Below are 23,739 nucleotides of genomic sequence, written 5' to 3' on the forward strand. Positions count from 1 at the left end.
TACTCAGTCATGGACAATCCTTTATGACTGACGATGCAATGCATATGCAACAATCAGATACTTATTTGCCAAAATACCAAAGATATGAATCGGTTTAATTTAGCAAAATTCCAAAACTTCAGAAACCTCACAATCCCTCATATGAGCATAGTATAGCTCAGATGAAGACAAGCAAGGACTACAAACTAAGTGATATGTAAGAATGACCAATGCCACAGGCTCAAATTAAGCACTTGTCCATTGGCAAAAATCCAGTTTGTAAATGCCTTGGGTAAGCTGCCGGGGGTACTCAGTACAAATGACCATACGGGGAGGTGCCGCAAATATGGGTAGCATTTTCAGCCTTTTGGTATACGAATGGGTCCTTTTTTCTAAATTTTTTTTCAGAAAAGAGCCAAATTTTCCCCTAATCTAATTTGTAAAAACTAAGGCAATCTGGGTTAAATTCGGCCGAAAATTTTGACTTTTGGTATCAATGGGTCCAAATTTCTTGAAAAATTGGTATATTTATGGGTCCACTTTCAAATTCTCAGCGGCACGTCCCTACCAAAACCAAACTTGAGTACCCCTCCCCCCGGTAAGCTGTAAATGCTGACGGGCAAGTTGTAAAATCCAGCCAACTCAATTGCCAAACTGGTCCAAACTGGAACAGCAGACGAGTTATTTGTTAAGCCCTGCACATGATATCACTTTTTTAAAAACCAAATACACAATCTATTCTTCGACCATTACAAGCCAACCTTATACGTCCTACTAATTCCTAAAAATTCATGTGTAATAAACACAAAGTATTACAATGTTTATTACACACTGTACAATATGCATTTTACACATCAACATTGTTTTTTGCCTATGTATTTAAGCAAAATACACTTTTATCCAACTTTGAATTTACTCTGTACAATACATTCTATTATGTGTGCTTGACGGTACCATACCAATACAGTCAACAACATTACATAGATCGTGGCACTGCCTTTTCATTTTGACAATTTCTAAAAACTTTCATTTAATACAATTACAAACCATTAACCATTGGTGATAAAAGAGGGATTGAAAACAATATTCATATTTCAGTTGAAATTCCACTAACATTTATTTTCAAATAACATCATAAACATTTAGAAGTTAGGGAGGATTCTTGAAATTTTAAAAGTTAAAAAGTACAACTTGATCACAAACTTCAAATTAAAATTTGTTGCACATCTGTTGACTGATAAAATCCAAAGTTTTATACACATTTATGTATCAAACATGAAATTGTTCCATACACACACAATTATCAACTTATTAAACATTAATAAGAGGGACCCGTTTGACATGTATAAAAAAACAAGTAAAATTGACTGGGGGCAAAACTACGCAGTAGCATAAGAACATACTTCGGTGGTTAACATTTAAACATTGGCTGAAAATACTTTTATAAAAAACTTAGCAACCACAATTTCTTAACAGTAATGTCACTTGTGTGCAAACATATAGATACATAAAACCAGTGGTGGCGCAGAACCTTTATTTTTTTTTGGGGGGGGGGCAAGAAACTTTGAAGGAATAGCCAAAATGTTGCCTAAAATTTGGCATTTATGGCCTACAAGTGGAAATTTTCCCCCAATTTCTTATTTTGACAGAGTCACTCCCCCTACCCCCACTGGTTCCGACACTGCATAAAACAGATAAATGGAGCTTTGAATTTTCAACTTCTGTGGAACTATCAGCAAAATATAGCTGCCAAGAATATCAAATGAGGAAAAGATCTCGCATTATGAATGAGTCATTTTTGCTAGATCACATCCTAGACTATAACAAAAACTGCAATACATTTCTGTACTAATGGAATTTCAGCCAAAATGATAAATAGAGAGAGAGAGAGCACACAAATCTCGAACAAACTATAAAACACATATTTTACCCCTGTGACACATACATGCCATTTGGAAGTTATCATTTCATGGCAAATACATCAGATATCCTGACATTTAAAAAAGTGGTAATTGTATTTCAGTCAGTTTCCAATACAATTGGTATCATAAATGTTCACCCCCCCCCCCATTACACAAAATGACTTGCACTGATATGCATTTAAAATTAAGAAAACAAATCAGACAACCACATAATTCACTCCAAATGGGCTATTCTATTTAAAATCCACACTACCTCTGTGGATGGTTTTGGAAATATCTGTCACAGAGAGAGTATAAATTTCAGATGGAATGAAAACTTTAGCCTGCTCCATTTTAATTTCATATACCCTCTCAGAAAAATTCAACCAGAATCTTCCTCTGAGGGCGAGTGAGTTTCAAATGGAGCTGCTAATGTGTTAATTCCATTTGAAATTCATACTCCCCTGTGGGAGATATTGCCAAAATCTTCCACAGGGGTGGTGTGGATTTTAAATCGAATAGTCCAATTCCCCATGTTGTTAAAAACTGCTTCCAAATTACGGCCTGCTTCTAATATATCCAGACATCTCTGGAACAATTATTCAAAATGTAGAATAATAAGAACAACATCATCATCATCGTCACACCTAAGTCTATGGTCTAAATTCTACTCTAAAAATAGGTACAAATTTGTTTTCAACATGAAATTATTTGGATGTTTTCTCCACATGATTTACATTCCAAAAAATTCCACTTACGCTCTTGTGAAAATTTATACATCAAACCGACAAAAGATTTTAAAAACTTGATGACCATATTTCGACGTGACATTTTTGTGCATAACCCTATTGCATTTCGAAGTACATTTTACCTGGCTTTCTCTTTCAAAATATATTGACATCCAGGTAAAAAAAATTATCTGGCCTATAAAAATACTGATATTTTATTTCTCAAACCTATCCAGAAAATTCTTTGAATTTTAATGTCTTGTATTTAATAATAACACTTCTCCATTATTCAGAATATCACTTTCAATAATTGAACCTCATATGAAAAATATCAACAATTGAGCAAAATTACGATGATTACAATACTCTCGTATCTGTCGCTCTACATACATACCACATACTCAAGACAATATCAGGAAGAGAAACACATCCCCTTCAATTCACTATCATTGGCAATTACAATTTTTATACACTAGATTGAGAAATACAAATTTTTTAGAAAACATTCTGCTAATAATAACATTTATTACACAACGGTCATCATCCAAGAATACCAGCTCAGATACTACTTATAAAAACACATTTCAGTTATTTTTGTAAAGTTGTTCAAGTGTAGAGTTTGACACTTCTTCTAAACTGTAAACTTATTTATGATTGATTCTATAGTCTCATCCAAAAACGTTCATCTGAACAAATTACTTTTGGGAAATTCAATTCTGGCATTCATCAAGCATCTCCAACTCCCAGACGATACTACAACACCTACTCACAGACAAAAAAAACATGATAAATCTTCTAGCAGACGACGGATATTGCCTACTCACAGACGACCTAGCAGACGACGGGATATTGCCTACTCGCAGACGACAAGGTACCGCAAACACACTTGTTCAGATTTGTACACAATATATTCATTCTGTTCTAGTTGACGATAGGGTCCTCTGGTCAGCTTGCCAAGGGGAAGGTTGGCACCTAGGTCAAAATTTAAAAAAAAATTAATAGATTAGAATCATACATTGCCATCGCTGATAGATCTTTGAAAATCAGGTTCATATATCATCACCTTCTGAACACCATTTAAGGTGGGAAAATCTCTTAGCACATACATATTGAATCACTGGGATACTAAGTTGAGTTAGACAAAGTCAAACTCCCTGACCAGAATGTAAGATACTATGGGGCATGAAGTAGGCAACAGACTAGCCACCACAACAGGGCACATACACAGTGCCAAGAGTGCATGACCCCCGGGGCATGACCCAAGTCAAGTGTCTTAAAAATGTCACTGACCCCTGACCTAAGGTTGGCAGTCTCCTGGTGAAGATCTATGTTGTGACAGAAACTTTGAGGTAAGTCTTACAGAACGGTAAACTGCATATCCGTCAATACACGCTTTTTCAATGGGAAATGAAATTTGCTGCTTGGATGATGTCACGATGAGGTTAGCATTTATTCCGTATTGAAAAGCGTGTACTGATGGATATGCAGTCGACCGGCCTTGATTGGTTTGAGATCCTACATTGGACAAGTAATTTAATTTACTTGTGGAAAGTGAAATTAACATGCAATTCAATCACATTTGCATCTATGGGCTGCAGAATTAGGCGAGACTTCAGAATACCTGTCCCCACCCCAAGAGATTAGGGCTAAGATTAGGTTTTGGGATTAGGTTTTAGGGTTAGGATCAGGATTAAAAGATAAGAGCTTGGATTAGACTAATGACTAGGGTGGCGCCCACTATTCTAATGTTGCTCCTACAATATTACCACACAACGACATTTTGATGTTCAGTATAGATATGTGCAGCCTTACCTGATGGCAGTAGTAAGTTGTGTCTTGGATCAGGGAAGTGTGTTCCACAACCTTTGATGCTATTGAATGCTGGTCTCAGCTCTGTAGTAAAGTCATCTTTCTGCTCATCTACCTTGCCCAAAGCAACCTGTAAAACATATATGAAAGCATTATATACCTCTCCAAGAATGTTCTTAGGGCTCATATTGAAATACCCTACCACGTTTTCACACAGAAAGAAGGCAGGATTCCCCTCGCTAAGCGCGCGCCTCAGGAAAGCTCGGTCATAAAGCGGATGGATTATATGCATCAGTGATACACCCTGCCCAGGATTTTAACAAAAAGAAGGCTAGCACAGGAAAGCTGCAGGATGGCGCACACCTTCCTGTGTAAGGGAATTTCAATATGAGCAGCCCTTAATATTCAGGGCTGGACCTTAACATTTTGAGGCACTAACCAGTCAGGTTCGTAACTCTTTACAATACAAGCCCGACAGACATTTTACAAGCTCGACTTTGTTGCAGAAATAAGTTCCACATTCTGCAAGTTCTGAAGAGAGAGTGGTCTCACACCGGTAGTGCTAATTTTATATATATGAGGAAGCAAGACAATTCCTATTGCTCTTGCTGCAAGTTTTGGGAAATTGAATTGAACTTGCCACAGCATATGGAGCTATATTTAGAGCTGGGTATAAGAACCATGAGTGAATTCCATCCTTCAGAGGGGTGCTCTTTAGGGGGTTATCCATGGTTGTCAAACCCCTACAAATCAACTCAAACCTACCTCACAGAGTAACATGTACTTGACATCAGACTCTAGATTGTGGTATGAGTCGCAGTAGTCTATACTCTTGGCGAAGGAATCAGCTGTGTAGATACCCTGCATGACAAAAATTATTGATAAAAACGTATAGTGACGAAACCCAAATCAAATTAAAAGGATATTCTTTGGACTGTTCCAGTTGAAATCCATACCCCCGTTATGGAAGACATAACTTTAATCTCCCACACAGGGGGTGTAGATTTCAAATGGAGCCATCCATTCAGGTAGCCCAATTTGAAATTCACACTCCCTGTGTGCAAGATTAAGGGCATATCTTCCATATAAGGTGTATATGGATTTCAACTGAATTAGCCCATTGAGTATGCTGTCCAGTTACTCTTAGGTTGTTAAGGTGTTATCGAGTGGCTTTCTTGCCTCCATGCTGATAACAAGAGTTTTACTTCAAATATCAAAAAACATATCAAAGTAAGAGTAATCAAGGCCATTGATCAGGAAAAATATTTTGTTTTATTTGTAGTTAGATACTATTTTACACCAAGGGTTTTATATATTTTAGAAAATTAATGTTACTAACATGTCTCTAAAACACACAACCTTCAACATAAATGAATGAATTAGTCAATAATTTGAAAACTAAATTAAAACCATTTGGTAAAAAGAAATAATGAATCGAGTAAAATGTATCAGTTTCAAGTTTATGGTTCTTTGAATGTTAGCTATATTTTTCTCAACATAAAAACAAACAAAAATGCATTGAACTGTTTGAGATCACAAATTTACACTGTGTCGACATAATTCCAGTTTTTGTAGAAAAGAATTAATTCTATTTAAAGTGCGACTCACTCTGCCAAACCTAAAGCCTGTGATCGGCGCCTCTGGTGGCGTAACGAGCAAGCCTCTCCTGAGTATACTGACAAGATTGGTGGGACTGCTACCATGCCATAGTAACATGTGGTTGTCAAGGTTACATGCCGCTAAGCGATCTTCCTCCCCCTTGCGTGATATGCGGAATATGGATTTGATGTTGGTTTCTTTCGGCGAAGACCATCTGTTCTTCTCCTCTTCTGCAAATTTGACAAGAAATTTTTAATTACACATGCTTAACAAATCACTTTCTCTACTTTTGGGCTAATTCAGGTGAAATCCATACACCCCCTATTAAAGACATGACCTTACTCTCCTACACAGGGGTATGGATTTCAGATGGAGTCACCCATTCAGGTAACCCCATTCACTCCCTGTGTGTGAGGTTAAGGTCATGTCTTTTATAGGGGAAGTATGGATTTTAAACTGGAATAGCCAACTATCTTCATCCTGTTTTTGGTTGATGTTCATTTATCATTTCAATCTTATCACCTGTTCTAATTGACTCTCTTAAGGGTAGACGAGGTATTGTTGGTCGAAGCAACCTAAAAATCGATTTTGATTATCTAGATCAATATATTATTGAAAATTAACACCTTGATGTTTTGCAAAAGTTCATTCTACAAATCGTATACATTGCAAACTTGCTTAATTTATTGTTGTTAACGAGTTATGTACGTTTTACAAAAGTGTTGTTTCAGCCCTCTTTACAACGTAACTCAAGAACCGCAGCACCTATAAAAGTATATATGTGATATTTTAATTCTTCTACACGCTCGCTATGAATTGAGTAATGCAGTTTTTGCCAAAGCTCACTACCATTCGTTAGATGCTGCGAACTACCAAATCACAACAGTTTAAAATAATTAATAACCTTAAAGGGGCACTTCATGATCCACATCCTCATACACCCCGATCTTAATCCACAAAGTTGAGATTTTTATACCATCAGAAACCTATGATGACATATTCTCAGTGTGTTAAGATTTCTTGCAGATTCGTTAGTATGACAAAGACAAGGTCCCATTTGTATTTTCAGTCTGTTGAAAGTGGCCTATGGGGTACCGCTATACATCGTATTATGTGCATATCCAATGTCCAAATCAACTAAAATTGTGTAAATAATCTTTTTTTGTGGATATCTGTATCTATAAAAAAGATGCTGCTAAAATCCCAAATAATCACACCAGTTCTTTGCTGGGGACTAACAAGCGAATATGCCAAATATTGAAACCATGGTTAACGTGCTGGGGATAGCCATAAGAACACCTTCAGAACAAGTCATTTTTCTGGACACATTTTAAAAACTTACTAGTATTTTGGATGTGTTGAAGGATAAGCTGTGCTTCTGTACTGTTTTCATCAAGCAGCTGCATCTGGCACTCAAGGCTGCGATACACATAGTCCAGCGGGTTCAAATCTATGGGAAAAACGATTGATGATTAAACGTAACAAAAAATTAACAATTCTTGCCATGATCACAGTATAGCGATTTGTACTCTTGAAGCACCCTGAACAATGATAAATATTTGGCACAGGTACTCACCTTTCACCCTGTGCTGGGCTCCCAGTAATATTCTATTGGTCAACTCTAGATCTAAGAGATTCATTAACTTCTGTACAGCATGGGACAGTTGGTCGTCATTGGTCAGCGGCTCAATTTTCTCCCATGCAAACTCGTAGTAAGGTATCAGCTCAAAGTACTCGGCACTCATGTCTGCAACCTGTGGTGCAGATGTATAAAAATAGACAAAATTTCAAAAAGATGAGTTGAGGACTCTTTTTTTTATAATTTTAAAATGTGTACTCATTTTCAATAGGATACCACTTATCTTCCTTCAGCCTAAATCCACCCAAATTCCAACTTTAAATCAGAAATTAATTTTAGTGGCCAATTTGAGACCACTTTTGTGTAAAACTCTATGACTTTCTGTGAATTTTATACTTCACAATTTGTAGATTTGATAGCGAAATTCACCTAAAAGAGTGTTGTAATTCAAACCCCTTTGTCAGGTGCCCAAAAGTTGCAAAATCACTGTAGCCCCTTTCAAGATGTAGAACAATAGTTCAAAGTTACAAATGGAGCTGCCAAATACAATGGTTTGCCAACCCTGATCATCACGCCAGCCCTCAATAGGGCACCCCCCACAGAATTAGAGGAGAATCAGGACTCGACTGCAATCTTGATACAGGCATGCACTTGAGGCAATCATTGTCATGCAAACGCGACATGGATGATGGGCGCATTGCAGCACGCAATACCAAGACGCTTCAGATGAGACGCAGAATTGTTTTTGTACGTCTCCGCGCATTTCCCCCCACTGTTGACGGCGCCACATGGCGGTATAGGGAGTCCGAGTTCTCCTTCACTAATTCTGTGGGTACCCAAGTAGTGAATGGTGGAAGACTATTAGGCTATTCCAGTTGAAATCCATACACCCTGTGGAAGACATGACCTTAACCACTCACATAGGGTGTTGATTTCAAATGGAGTCACCCATTCAGGTTTACCCCATTTGAAATTCACACCCCCTGTTGGGAGATTTAAGTCATGTCTTCCGGGGTGGCTTTCAACTGGAATAGCCTACTGCCTACCTTTTCCATAAGTGTCTGGTACTTGTCTGCATTGGTGAATGTGGCTTGTTGTACTGCTTCTGCTTCCTCTAAGCTTTCCCTAAAACACACAAAAATTCAATTTTAGTTCAAAATAAGCATTACACAAAGATGCTTTTACTGCCGTTATCAATAGAAGCCCTGCATACTTTTATTGATCAACTTCAATCAAAGGATTCCGAGCTAATGTACCAACCTGTAATGCAGTCTGTTCAATTAACTGTTTAGATGGTTGCTCAGATGATATTAATCTTATGATCCTGTGATTAATCAATCAGGGTAACTGTAAGAAAGGCAGTAGTGCCCACGGGGCTGACATACCTGATTTTGAGTAGAATGTCCTTGGCTTTGAGAAGTGTCTCCCTTGGTAAATACCCAAAGCTCCACAAGCTAGTGTCAACACTACAATGCTTAAGAGCAGCTTTCAACATTGGTGCACTTGTCTGTAAGAAATGGTTGCAAAATGTTCGCAGCATTAATCGCAGTAAGCATGTGTAAGATTCACTACTGCCTCTGAATCAAAATTATTTATTAACATAAGATATAAATTACACAACAATTAAAACCAACATCAAATAAATAAAACATATTAAATAGATGCAGTGAAATCGTAAATGATTGCAAAAGTATCGCAGTTGAAGTTCAAATGACCAACTAACTTACCAAGTTTTTCAAGACCTCTTGAACGGCAGTGGGTAGCTTGGACGGAAGCTTGGACTCTAAATTGAACTTGAACTTGTTGATGCCCTTCCTTCTCTGCTCCATCCACGGATCTCGCTTCAGTATCTGGTACTTTTTGGTCTCCCTTTGGAAGCTAAACGTTCACGAAATTAGGAAATTCTTTGTTACATTTAGGATGTTACCTTTCTTATTGGACTTTTTATTTTTTTAGTACAATAATCAAATATTATGATGTTGTTATTACACTCATCTTAAAGCAATTAACTCCTTTTAGTCACAATTAATTATTACAGTTTATGCATGATTTTTCATTTATCATCAAAACCTTACATACACATCCAGATTCCTCTTGCTACAACCCCCAGGGGTACACTGCTGCCCAGCTACTTTGTGGTTTACTCTAGAGTATCAGGGCAGCGCCAGTCCAGTTCCAGTGTGTGCACTGTATGTGTGACCAACTATCTTACCAAGTTTTTCAAGACCTCTTGAACAACAGTGGGTAGCTTGGATGGAAGCTTGGATTCTAAATTGAATTTGAGAGTACCCGTAGTTAAGTAAGTACCCGTAGTCAAGTAAGTACATACACGGGTACTCAGTACCAATAAAATAGCTGTGCCGCAGTGTACAGCAAAAATAAGAATCTGGTTGTGTGGTTGAGCAGTATTTTACCTCTTGACATCAGCCCAGGCATTACCAGACTTCTGTTTGAATATTTTACAAAACTCGGTGATGGCTTCTTCCTTGCTATTGAACGGTGTACGTTGGAACTGCCCTGACTCCCCGACACGGCCCCACCGTGTGAACAGCACAAACACTCCTTTCCCTTTCTGGTGAATGATCTGAAAAGAGGAATATATGTTCAATAATAATGAAAGCCCAGATCAGGGTTAAAATTTTCAGTAAGAATCCTAGAACCGGTTCCCATTTGAAAACAACTTTATTAAAATCAAAATTGACTTTAATAAAATTGTTTTCGAATGTTACACTATACGTAATTTGCACAAATCACATAATTCCCCCCAAATATATTTGCGAGAATTGATCGCACCATGGGATAAAACTGTATAGCTCGTAACAATTTACATAGTTCCAAGAAAATGGAAGTTTACCCATTTGCAGGCCTCATGATGTTTACAAATCAAAAGTTTTCTGAAGACAGCTGCCGATTTTTATAATAATAATAATATTCCGGTGTCATCACGATATTGGGTGCAGTATTTTACGCTGGATGCACTTTGCGTACTGCGTTTGACTGGCGAGCGCTAATGTGAATTTACTCTAAAAGTTTGTTCCGCTTATATAAGGTGGAAAAAATAAGACTCAAAACACTGTGTATTGATATAGAATGGTGTGCACGCTGTTGAGCGCAATGCTTACGCTAGGTGTGCGTTGTGCAATGCGTGACAAGCGCACGCTTATGTGAATTTACGCGAGCGTGAGTTGGGACTTTATTGATGCGCGCAGTAACAAAAGCCAAATAATTTCCGCCTTATATAAACCGAACAAACTTTAGTGTAAGGTTGTTTGAATTCTTTTTAATACCTGCGTACACACCCCGTTTTCCGTAGGTGTCTCATTGATTTGAAATGGATTATTGCTAGGCATATCATTTGCACATGCTCTTAAGTTACACAGTGGTTTCTCTTCTCCGATTAGGCCTACATAGCTATTTGCGTCAAAACGTCATACACTACACACAAAATATATACCATATTAGCTGTAATATATATCGCTTACCTGCATTTTGTAGAAGTTATTCATGCCATACACACCATACTTGACATCTACTTTGGTCATACACGCTTCATATGGAATGTTCTGAACTGTGTCCATTAGTACTTCACTACAAAGATAAGCAAATAAATACACCCTTGGTCATCATAGTAATCGTCTTGCTTGCCTATTGTTAGCCTATCCCATTTCACATCATGCTGCTTCCCCATTGACTGAATACCTGTTGATCCCCTGGTGCTGAATATTGCTTCTCTCTCTCCCTATGAGTCAGTCAACAATAGCATCATTTTCAACGGCACAATTCAATAGCTGCCCTGTGAACACTTGGCAATTTACATATAATATATTGTACTCATCTACACATGGCAGCTATTGCATTTACCCACTTTTGGCACTGGACAGTTGATAAATCAACATTTGACCTCAAGTTGCGAAGTATTACTCTATGTAGTCACATATTGCGTCAAATGACTGTACTGACTGATGAACATGTTTTACATCCTAGATGGGTCTTTAGATTTTTGAGGCAAAAAAAGCATTGGGCTATTCCAGTTGAAATCCATATGCCCTATGGAAGACATGATCTTAATCTTCCACACAGGGAATGTGTATTTCAAAACCTTAATGAATGATTCCATTTGAAACCTACACTCCCAGTATGGAAGATAAAGGTCATGTCTTCCAATGGGGTGTGTGGATTTCAACTGGAATAGCCTATTAGATTGCTATATAGACCACTTGACATCATTGTTTATCAACAAAGGCGAGGGACTGGTCTTTCGATATGCTTGAACGAATGGCTACACTGTTCAAATATGAAATTTGGTGGGCGATTTAAAATGCATATGCCCTGAGCAAACAACGATGCACACACACACTGCAGGGCAAAGAACAATGGAAATTGCCATAATTTGCGCGCATACTGCCGGGCAATGACATCATATGTCAAGTGGTCTACAGAAATAGGGTGTCCATTGCTAGACTTTTTTTGCTTATCATGAAATCTAAAGCAACACTTTCTGTCCCAATACCGTAAAATTCCGTCTACAAGCATATATATGCCTCTAAACAAGTCAAGTTTTTTTTGACACAAGAGACAAGAGGCAGACACACTCAACAAAAACGTTATTTGGAGTTTGAACAACTATATTACTGATAAAGGCGGCTGTACAAACATGTATATTTGTAAGACCAATCTATTGCAATGTTTTTGAGAAGGGTATTGGCCTTTTATATCTTTCGTTAAAAAAACCCCTCGTTTAGAGGCATATATGCTTCTAGACGGAATTCTACGGTATTCTTCTTTCCACTCACCCTCCATCTCTGAGCTGTGAGGACGCATCAACCTCAGTGACAGGTGGCAATTCCTTCTTGGCATCTTTACCCGCGTCATCTTGCTGCATACTCTTCACCACATCCTTTGAGTCTGCATCGAAATCTGGAATTCCTGAGTCCCATGTGATGCCATCTGACCACACATGTTTGGCAGGCTCAGGCTTTACCTAAAGGTAAAAAGATATCATATATTGAGATAAGATGAGAATAGGCTATCCCAGTTGAATTCCATACTATGGAAGACATGATCTGCCACACAAGGAGGGTGAATTTCAAATGGGTTTACCTGAATGGGTGTCCGCCTTTCAAATCTTCACCCCCTGTGTAGGAGATCATGTCATGTCTTCAATAGGGGGTGTATCTCAACTGGAATAGCTCTATCAGGTTAAGTACCAGTGACGTAGTCAGGGGGAGCCGGGGGAAAGTTGCCCCCCCCCCACAGAAATTTTCAGGTGATGAAATTAAAATGATTAAAAATGGGTCGCAAAATTGACAAATGTGGACGAAAATTTGGCTTTGCCCCCCTCACAATAAAAAGCTGCTGATAAGTACACTATATATACATACATGTCTGATATATTGCTATTATATTACAAACTTCAAAAAACACATCTGATTTCAATTTCAGACAAAAGCATGAATTTCACTGACTCTCATCAGGGCTCACGCTTAAATTGGTACAACTGCTACAATTGCTTCTGGAAAAAAAAGTATGACAGTACTATACCACATTCAATTTAGTGACAGAATTTTGCATAGCAAAATTTTGACAAAGTTTTCTTTGTATATCAGTAATTATGTATAGCAATGACATATTTGGCTAGATTGTGTAGCAAAATATGATGCGATACTGGTTATATTATGCCCTGACCACATTACAGAAACTATGTTTAATCATCAATGGATAATTTGATTGAAATTTACCCATTTCTCCTCTGGTATTTTCAGTAATCTCTGCAAGGCACAGGCCATCATTGAAGACCCAGCCCTCAGGGCGTAGTCCAGCGGCGTCTGACCATGTCTGTCCTTTAAGTCTGTCGGTGCGCCTAGTTGTACGAGCAGTTCCAGGAGCGGCACATTTTCGTATGTACCGTGGCTACACGTCTTCATGGCATGATGAATGATGCTTCTACCGTGGGCATCTACTGCTGTCAGACTTACGTTGCTTGTTTTAACAAACTTCTCGGCTTCCTTTCTCTCTGTAAATGCGTAAGAAAATGGCAACATATAAATTAATTATGTTTTGATTGAAAGTTTGTACTTCTACTTGATCTTGAAAAACATAGCAAAACATGTAGATGAAATAATTAGAGAAAACAGCAATGAAAAAACCCCATCGTTTTACAGGCGGACAAACTTTTAAAGTCGGGTCGGCCGAGATGTTTTATATTTTTTTCTTTTTCTGGAGGCTAAAATTACTCTTAAAATGACACAAAAATTCGACAAATCTGGAAAAAAAATGATGATTTTTTACAATCAAAACATTTTCAGCCAAAATTATTCAATTTGAGCGATGATTAAAAAACCAAATTCTCACAAAATGCCAAATATGGGTCGGTCAGGCCCGTAAAACAGGGTGGCTTTTTTTGGTTACTGTGTGGGATCACCCACTGAACTCAGAGATGAAGCTTTTTTATCTAGTTGAATCCATTCTTGAGCAAGTTGAGCATGAAGGCAAACATGTTTAATTAATTGGTGATGTAAATTGCGACCTTCTTGCTGTAGATCCACATTGTTATACTAAGAAGTTCAAAGAAGTTGCTGAGAATTTTCATTTCAAACAGGTTATCACTAAACCTACTGGAGTTACAAAACAAGCCAAACCCTTGTTGATCACATGTATATCTCCTATCCCAACAATGTAAGTGAATGTGGTGTAATTCCTATAAGTATGAGTGACCACTTCTGTGTGTATATAGGTAAAGGTTACGAGGTCAAGAGAACAAGGTGAAAAGTCAAAATTATAAGTATAGTGTGAATAGAAAATACAATAATGTTGATGAAAACATGTTTAGACTGGAAATAGCTAATACAAATGTGTGAAATGTTACAAATTATCACTCAAATATTGATGATGCTGTTTCTGAATTTGAAAATGTTTTTCTTGAAATTGCCAATAAGCATGCACCGATAAAGAAGATATATATATGACAAAAAAATTCTTCCCCTTGGCTTACTGATGATATCTTGGCAGCAATTCGCAAACGTGACCAGTTAAAGAAGCGTGCTAGCAAAGAAAATTCTTTGCCTCTTTGGAAAGATTTTCGCAAGCTGAGAAATAGAGTAACTGGCTTAATTAAAGAATCTAAAAGAATGTATCTTACAAATGCTCTTCAAACTAAAGATTCTAAGGAAATTTGGGCTAACATAAGACCCATTCAAAATCAATCTCAGGGATGTGCACAGCTAGCACCTCTTCAATTTTTTTTTTCTGTGGTGGTAGATATTGATGAAAAGTAAAATTCCGAAAATTTGAGCTTCATACTCATTATTTTCCATGGCATCAATTTGAAATCAAAATGTGTACAACTCTATGGAGAATGCAAATGTATTACTGATGTGTTGAAAAGCCATCGAGTCCCAAATTCAATATCTCTCAGAAATGTTGTCCAGGGACATATCTTCAACATACCTGAAGTTGATGGTTGGGCAAAATGTCTGACATTGGTTTTCCAGGGGGACAAACTGTACAAAAATGTACAATTGGGGTTTTGTATGGGTAATATCTCAGCTAAAAGTATTCTAATAAGCTCAATATTGGATAAGAGTAATGTCCTACCAAAGGGCTCTGACTGGCCAAAAAATGGGCAACAAAATTATTTTTACTTTTGGAGTTTTGACCCCCCTGAAAGTTGGTCCCGGATGGACGAAGGTGCGTTTTGAGGGCCCTATATCTTTTAAAGTAAAGGAGTTACAAGTTTTCTGAGGCCAGATTTGAATTCTACACAAATAAGTACCCCAGGATACATACTTTTCAAAGTTGTAAATGGTTCCTTTATACATTTATGGACCTCCAAACATCGTCTTTACATATGACATACATTTTTACGCTGACCCCTCTAAATTTCACATTGATGCCACGGAAAACTAAATGGAGTATGAAGCTCAAATTTTCGGATTTTACTTTCTCATCAATATCTACCACCACACAGAAAAAGAAAAAATTGAAGAGGTGCTATGTGCACATCCCTGGAGTTGACATGGAATGGGCCATAAGGCATATTGTACCAGGTAAAAACAAGAAAACTGATGTTAGATGTATTAATGGTGAATGTACAAATTCTAAAGATATTGCTGATGCACTAAATGAATATTTTACAAATGTTGGACCAAGTATAGTTGATAAGATTCCTGTTGTTAATACAAGAAACCATCATGATGATTTGTACAATGACATGCTTTTTAAATTTTAAAGATGTTAATGAGGAATGTGTTTTAAATCAACTTTGTTCACTCTCTGATAAGAAAGCTACAGGTGTTGATGAAATTCCATCAAAATTTGTTGAGGTATCAGCAAACATAACTTTAGCTACAGAGGTGCTCAACTGTGCAACTTGATAGATGACAATGTTAAAAGCGTGTGCAATCTGAAACATCTGAGGGGGTGAGTCATTAGTAGCTTGTATGTGGGAGTATGAGTGTGATTGTATGAGGATGAAGCAGGGTTACTTTTATCATATTTTATCTGTTGTATATAGGGGTGAGTGGAGTGTATATTTGTTACATATAGTGAGGGGTGAGTTGGTACTAGTAGCTTGCATGTGGGAGTATGACTGTGATTGTATGAGGATAAATGCAGGGTCACTTTTATCATATTTTATTTATTATAATATATTTTATCTTTTAGTGAAATATTGTGTTAATTTTAGTTTATGTACATTTTTGCATTGTAAATATCTTTTAAACAAACTTGTATGATTTATGTTAGTAATATTTTACTATCCACATGGACATGTGAAAGATCAATGTTGTATTGAACATGTTTTTACCATGTTTAAATCAAGTTATTGTTGTTATTATCAGTCCTACACGTCAGTGGGCAAAACCAGGCCTGAGAGTGTGTCTGTGAAAAAATGTCTGTTTTAACAGCTAAAAAATCTGAAATTATTTAAACCATACATATTTTTGAACACAACAAGTGGTGTAGAAAATATCTGGAAGTTGAAAAAAGAAAAATATCTGGCCCTTCAATGAGGGCCTGCTTGAAAAGCAGTGCTTGTCACTGAAGCAGTATAACCCTCAATAAAGAAAGAATAAAGAATAATAAAACAGATTAAAATCTGGTCTCTCACACCCCTGAATAACCAATGAAATTTAAAATGCAAAATCTCAAGTATTTAAGAATAGGTTTTACCAATTACAGTAACTTGAGCTCAAAAGTGAGCAAATTCACTGTGCAAAATCTGCACCACTTACTAGCTGCTCTAGCCTGCTCTTCTTGTTTAGCCCTTCTCCTCGCCACTGCATCCTCATCATCGGAATCAATCTCTTCCTCCTCCTCCTCTTCTACATCTTCCAATTCATCTGGTGGAGTCTCCTGGGATTCCTCCTCTTCCTCCGTTATACTCCCATTCCACGAGTATCTGTTGCTGTTCTGCCGACGGAAAGTCTCTTCTGCAAGACAAAGTATTTTTGTTGCCATTTTTTTCTTTGGTGCCTGCACTTCTCATCATCATATATAGGGTCTAATCCATTTGAAAATCTACACCTCCACTGCAGAAGATTTTGGAATTCCAGCTACAATTTTCTCACTTTCAGCCAAATTATGTAAATATTTTACAAACTACAAGTTTTCAACTGGAATTTAATACAAAATGCTTAGAAATGTCCTGCTGGATTGAACATGAGTCTTATGGCAGTGTGGTGTGTGGATTTTATATAGCCAATTGGGCTATTCCATTTAACATCCACACTACCCCTGTGGAAGATTTTGGAAATATCTTCCACAGGGGGAGTATGAATTTCATATGAAATGGACACATTAGGCAGCTCAATTTCATACACCATCTGAGAAAGATTCAACCAGAATCTTCCACTGAGAGAGGGTAGTTACAAATGGAGCTGATAATGTGTTCATTCCATTTGAAATTCATACTCCCCCTGCAAAAGGTATTACCAAAATCTTCCACAGGGGTAGTGTGGATTTTAAATGGAATAGTCCATTATGGCAAACTTGTGAGCATGGGGAGAGATCTGATGCTGCAATGAAGTGACGATGATAGTGGTTGCTGGCTTTATTTACCTCGTACAGGGGTGCAATTTTGTCGAACGTTACATGAATCAAACTTGATTCTTAACAAACTCATCTTGTTGCATGTGTGAATAGGCATGAATTCAGGAGAATCAACTTTGATTCTTGCAAACTTAAGTTAGGAGAATCGTTGCGAAAATTGATTCTCTGATCCTAGCCAAATTTGCAGCCCTGTTGTTTGTGCTTATACTATGATCAGCTCAAAATAGACGAGTTTAATTCGGTTTTGTTCCTGCGCGAGTCAATTAAGTCCCAACTTAAGCTCGCTAAATTCACAAAAGCAAGCATCAGTCATGCAATATGCAAAGTGCAGTTCACGTAGGCGCTGCACTCAGCTGTGTGTGCACCATTCTATATCAATCCACGAAGTTAATGAGTCCCGCCTATCACAAGCTGATCAGAGTATATGCTTGCCTTGCTCAGTGCCACTGTTTGACTCTGAAGAACTTACTTTCATCATCAGACTCCGAGGCATTATTAACAAGTCCTCGACATTCTAGGTCAAAGGTCATAATAGATCATAGGTTAACACTGAGTTTATCCAACTTTTGTAAAAAAAAATAAATATACTTGCAGTTCTGACCTATTACTGGTGTTGAACAATCTATAGTAGGAATTCCAACTGAATGAACGCAGCTTTCAATAGCGTGACGTTTTTTGCGTACACTGCGAGATGTACGCCAGCATGTGCGACTGTGCGTGAGTAATGCAGAAGTAAATCCAACCATGCCAACGCACTCGTGATTGGTTAACATTGTATCCAAGGTTGTGCGTTTGTGTGGTAGTTTAAAATACGCGATATACGATCGCGGTTTATCAGGTAGAGCTGTTGAAAGCTGCGTTCATTCAATTGGAATTCCTACTATAAATGACATATCACTGAGGATTCACCTCATTATAACATAACCAACTGAATCAAATAAATGTGTCATTACAACTTCTAACAACTAATATGATTTTATGAGGTCAAAAACTTTCTTAAGAATACCATCTACAGCTCATCCAATTAGTCAAGAAATATGTTGCGAGGTCTGATTTGTTTACGGAGTGGTCTCTCCCTTAGTAACTGGATTATATTTTAAGCATCATTTTTTATGTTTTGAACAAGAACAAAACGGTGAGTTCAGATGCAAAAAAGGGCGATATATATCACTATTTTCAAACATTATGCGTTCAGACCACCAACATTTGCCCTATAATGCTAGCTTTTAATTGACACTCTACTTTAAAAAAATCCAACATATAGTTTTGAAACCATGATCAAAAACAGTAAAAATTTACTGTTTTTTAAATTTTACGAGTTGCCTGTATCTCAAATGGAGAAATTTAATACACAGTATTTTCTCTAATTAACACCATGGGGTGTTGTATTTTCCAAAAGGGGGGAAATAATTAGAGGTCTTTTTTATGATAATTCACGTTAAAAACATCGCTAGTATCGTCTGGCAGTGGTGCGGTGCTCAACAAACAATAAGGAATTTCTACAAACACTGTCGACAACAATGACCGCCGACACATGGATAGCATGAAATCGGCGATCGTTGTTCAAAAAAAAATTATGGGGGCATTTATTAGAGGGCAGGCTTTAATTAGAGACAATACAATATCGCTTTTCGCATCTGCACTCTTAACCCTGAGCACTACCTGCCGATCTAACATTGCCCATGATTGGTCACAATTACATGATATCTTCATTTTAATCACCAATCAGAATGGAGCTTTGCTGATGTTGGTCCAATGTTGCTGATTGGTCCAATTGATAATGAAAACTTCTTTTAGCCAATCGGCAGGTAGTTCTCATGGGGTTAAAATGCTAGTCTTCTTACTCTTCTTCTCCCAGATATCCACAGCCCACGATGCAAATGTCTGCGCAGTCTTGGCAATATTCTTATTCTTCTTGTGTGGTTCATAGTCATGATTACACAACACTTTTACCAGGTCCAGTTCATTCTAAAAATCAAAGCACATAATATAAATACATTAGAATCAATGTGTATCCACAGCCCACGATGCTAAAGTCTGCACTGTCTTGGCAATGTTCTTATTCTTCTTGCGTGGTTCATAGTCATGATTACACAACACTTTTACCAGGTCCAGTTCATTCTAAAAATCAAAGCACACAATATACATACAATAGAATCAGTGAGTAAAATTCAACATAAAAAGCAGCTAGTCCACAGGGCAGACTGCTCCTTTAAGTAAACCTGTCCATTTTATGTTATGGAACTTTGGTTTTGATGTATCAGCATCGGGTGCTGTCTTTGGATGGATTTCAACTGGAATAGTCCATTGTTATCTGGCACCTTCACATGGCCCAGCCTGCCTGTCCATCATTACTGCAAAACCATAACTTTTCCCTTAACATGCACAGACATGGCAGTATCCCAAAATCTTGCATGTGAAAGACCAGGCCAATCTCAGGCAGTACATTGTGTTTACTGTTGCAGCAGCAATTAATTCTCACACAGAATGTGTACATTTGAAGCACCTAGTGCATCCTACAAGTGTATCATGTTGTAAATTACACAAAATTTGAAAAAAAATTGAATCAATCACACCAAACAATGTTGTTAATAGTAGGCAGAGCTTCTGCGAAGTATGCAGTACACATTTCTCCAAGAATTACAAATACAAACAGTAGATTTTTTTAACTTCAAGTTGATCCATGCAGAATTTAAAAATGGAAATAAAAAAATCAGGATATATGCCGAATATAAATTATTAACCATATTTGCTTTTATGATCTTGTCTCATTTGCTTATGATTGCCTATTTTTTTTTTTTTTTAATACAAAAGACACCTAACTCATCCCAACACACAGCTACATATGCAATTTCTCAAATAATTGGAGTTAAAACTCATACCTGTTTAACTGCATGCATCATTGGAGAGAGTTCCAACTTGTCCGTATAATTGGGATCCGCTCCATTCTGTACAAGAAACTTAAGCGCCTGCCAATTCTGCGCATAAATCATGAGTGAAAGTGGCGTGAGGTCTACCAGCTTGTCTTGTCCGCTGTGGTAGAGCTCCTCCAACGATTCCGGCTTCTTCATGTGCTGCGCTGTACTGGCATCGAGCTTTGGTAACGGGCTGCGGATGTTGAGGGAACCGCCATACTTGAGGAATAATTTGATGAGTTCTTGTGTGTTTTCGTCAAAGCGGTAGCTCCACACTAGTGCTGCCATTGGTAAACGACCCTTCAGGTCTTGGCTGGTGATACAATTTCTAGTACCATCGGGGTCTTTCTCTGCAAGTTGAAAAATAAGTTCAAAAACAAAATGTGTGAAAAAAAGATGCACAAAGAGAGAGATTACCAACATCCTTTACATATTAAAGGTAAATAAATAAATTACGGGACTTGTAACACAGCTGTAACACAATACAGATTGTGGATAAAATGCCTCGCATTCCTCTGCATAACAAGTTATTTTTTCTCTTGTCGAAACTCAGTTGGTCCAAGTACTTGATTAGGCAAATTTTGTATTAACCCCAATGCATAATATGATTTTTTGGCAAATGCAAAGGAATGAAGGAAAGAATAAAGAGAGAAGATGAACAAAGAAGTTGTTTGTTTCTGTCTGGATTCAAGCACTCGTTTGGTGACTGGTAGCAATAGGTCATGTTGGGTTTCCTCAACACAAACTTTTAGACTAGAATCCCTCAAATTTCTCCAAATGAGGGACACGGTTGAGTGACTCCAATGCAATTAAGTGCTATAATGGATACTTCAGTCAGGTATCTGAAGTGGATAATGACCATGGACATGAGTGGATTGCAGGAGATGTGTACACAAAGAGTGCTGGGTGTGCAGTCACCTATGAAAATAAAATCAATAAACCCTGGTCTAAAAGTTTGCGTTGAGGAAAGCCAACATGTGTTTCGCTAGCACGGCTAAAGATAACGTGTGTATATAAGACTTTAGGGTGATTGCTTCATCACATCATCTTGGGTGCGTGCATACATGCGCAGTAGCTTAATGATGTATGATTTTGTAAGATTCACTGACGTTGGGGTCAAAGTCCTATGCTTTTTTTGGTTAATCTTCTTAATAATTATTTCGTTTCTTTTGCCACCGCAGAGTTGTTCTGCATATTCAGTTCATTTTATGCACGTTATAAATGCAATATTTCAAAAACTCAATTTTCTGAATGTTATTCTACAATGTACTTTTTTTGTGTTTTATATCCAGTGCAATTTTGCGAAAATATATAATTTCAAGAATTTTTCTTATGTGTATCCTTATATATATTGTAATTGTAATTATTGTATGTAATTTGGCCTACAAGCCATGACTTAGCAACAAAATAATATCAATCAACAAAATAATAAGTTGTTGTTTATAAATGAGTCACCTACCAGCGAATACTTTGCAGAGAGGGAGATTCTGTGCTACAGCTGCATAGTGGAGTGGTGTACATCCCCTGTCATCCTTCATGTACAGCTTAAAGCCACGCTGGAATAACTCACTGGCAACCTACAGAGAAACGGCACATAAAAGTATTGATAGTTAAATCAGATGCGGACAGTGTATCCTATCCTGAAACACTACACACTGGTTAAGAGTATGCTGTTTATACCAATGGTATCTACACCTGGATTCACCCATTGGTCAACAACTATTCTTTAGGTCCTTCTAATGCACCAACGATTTGCTACTAAACGTAAGCAAACTTTTGTGGATGTGGATTTGATTGAGCAAAATAACAATACCTTTTCACGCCTTATGATTAGATAGTAATTGATTAGATACAATACTTCTTACAGTTTGTCCACTCTGAAGTACAAAGTGACAACACGCGCGTAAACAGTGCGCAGTGCTGCGTCTCTGCTGCGGGTATGCATGCCTTCAAAGTCGGCACAATGTGTGCATCCGCATCTGTACTTTGTACTTCAGAGTAGACTGATTGTAGGCCTTGCAGCGTGCACAATCCTTTGTAACTGGGTCATAACCAATGAGGTAGAATTAAAGAGTATCGACTCCACCATGTTTGTGTATCGTTCATGGATGCAACTTATGTACCTCTGGATTATTTGCTATGCGCCCAGCAAACTTTGATTCAAAGCGTGTGGTTGCTTGCGTTCTGCGTGTAACACGTTGTGCCAAAAATGCTCGGCAAGCACTTCATGTGCAAACCTTTGAAACACTCAAGCTCAAAGACGCAGATTTTTGTTCAATTTTGGGCTTTTGACGATAAATGCTGGGGGTACAATATCTTCCCTCCACGAGCGTCAAACCAAGATGGCAGATTTGCCATAGCATTATGCATGGGGCAATTTTCAGCCAGTAATCTTTGCAGATATCATCTTTGCTCAAAACAGCATGGTTTTCAACTGAACAATTAGTTGTCACTCATATTGAACCGATTTCTCCCTCTCACCTGGACTTGCAATTCTGATCCCTGAGTTGTCATGCCATTAATTGCCAGTACATGTAATAAATTACGACGTCTGGTGTTAAACACCTGTAACTTCTGTGGGTTCTTCTGTTTTCTGATCATGCTCAGTACCAGTTGGTATTTGTGTGCTTCTAAAGCTCCCTGAAATGATAAAAAACATTTGGTAGTGTCATTTGCATAACAGATCTAAGCAGATCCCTGGCTGTTGCTTGCAATTGTAAAATAATGACTGTGGAGTCATTGTGACCAAAGACAATGTGTCAAGTGAATAGCTTATTTCAATTCTAAAAAGATACATCAAGGCGGTTTAATCAAAAACCTTTTTTTTTCACTGCATGAAAAAAACTCTCATCAAAGTAAGAAGCGAAATTATCTTTTTTATTAGACTAACTGAAGCATAGGTATACCACAAATGACAGAACCACTGCTAATAATATATGTGACGTGTCATGTCAAAAGCAGACACTTTTGGGTAGGTTATCAATTTCGAGGTTTTTACATATCTTGAATAAAGAGATATTTTGCTCCACAACACCGTTTTCCCCAATGAAATCGGACACTCCTAAGCGAAGATATTTAGTTCGTAAGCTATGGTATTATAAAATTGGAAATTGAGATATCGGCCTTTAAAAATATTATTGACAATGTTGAGAGTAGAAAGTACCTTGAAAAATGTCTCAAAA

At 37.6% G+C, this 23,739-nt stretch overlaps 1 protein-coding gene across 1 annotated transcript in view; it reads right to left on the reverse strand.

Annotated features, from left to right (window-relative positions):
* Positions 1-432: 432 nt before the first annotated feature.
* LOC140153513 (poly [ADP-ribose] polymerase tankyrase-like) overlaps positions 433-23,739 on the reverse strand; it is a 47,077-nt gene continuing 23,770 nt past the window's right edge. The window contains exons 25-42 of the mRNA XM_072176283.1: positions 23,039-23,197; positions 22,017-22,134; positions 20,525-20,907; positions 19,487-19,610; positions 16,826-17,023; positions 13,334-13,608; positions 12,389-12,576; positions 11,078-11,183; positions 10,010-10,179; positions 9,323-9,473; positions 8,981-9,102; positions 8,642-8,720; positions 7,593-7,770; positions 7,359-7,466; positions 6,026-6,246; positions 5,183-5,278; positions 4,421-4,547; positions 433-3,580 (exon numbers count right to left, since the gene is read on the reverse strand). Of these exons, the coding sequence (XP_072032384.1) occupies positions 3,462-3,580; positions 4,421-4,547; positions 5,183-5,278; positions 6,026-6,246; positions 7,359-7,466; positions 7,593-7,770; positions 8,642-8,720; positions 8,981-9,102; positions 9,323-9,473; positions 10,010-10,179; positions 11,078-11,183; positions 12,389-12,576; positions 13,334-13,608; positions 16,826-17,023; positions 19,487-19,610; positions 20,525-20,907; positions 22,017-22,134; positions 23,039-23,197 (2,922 nt within the window). The 3' untranslated portion in view covers positions 433-3,461. The remainder of the gene's footprint in view (positions 3,581-4,420; positions 4,548-5,182; positions 5,279-6,025; positions 6,247-7,358; positions 7,467-7,592; positions 7,771-8,641; positions 8,721-8,980; positions 9,103-9,322; positions 9,474-10,009; positions 10,180-11,077; positions 11,184-12,388; positions 12,577-13,333; positions 13,609-16,825; positions 17,024-19,486; positions 19,611-20,524; positions 20,908-22,016; positions 22,135-23,038; positions 23,198-23,739) is intronic.

The sequence above is a fragment of the Amphiura filiformis genome, chromosome 5 (assembly GCF_039555335.1).
Source record: "Amphiura filiformis chromosome 5, Afil_fr2py, whole genome shotgun sequence".
In the NCBI taxonomy this organism is placed as follows: domain Eukaryota; kingdom Metazoa; phylum Echinodermata; class Ophiuroidea; order Amphilepidida; family Amphiuridae; genus Amphiura; species Amphiura filiformis.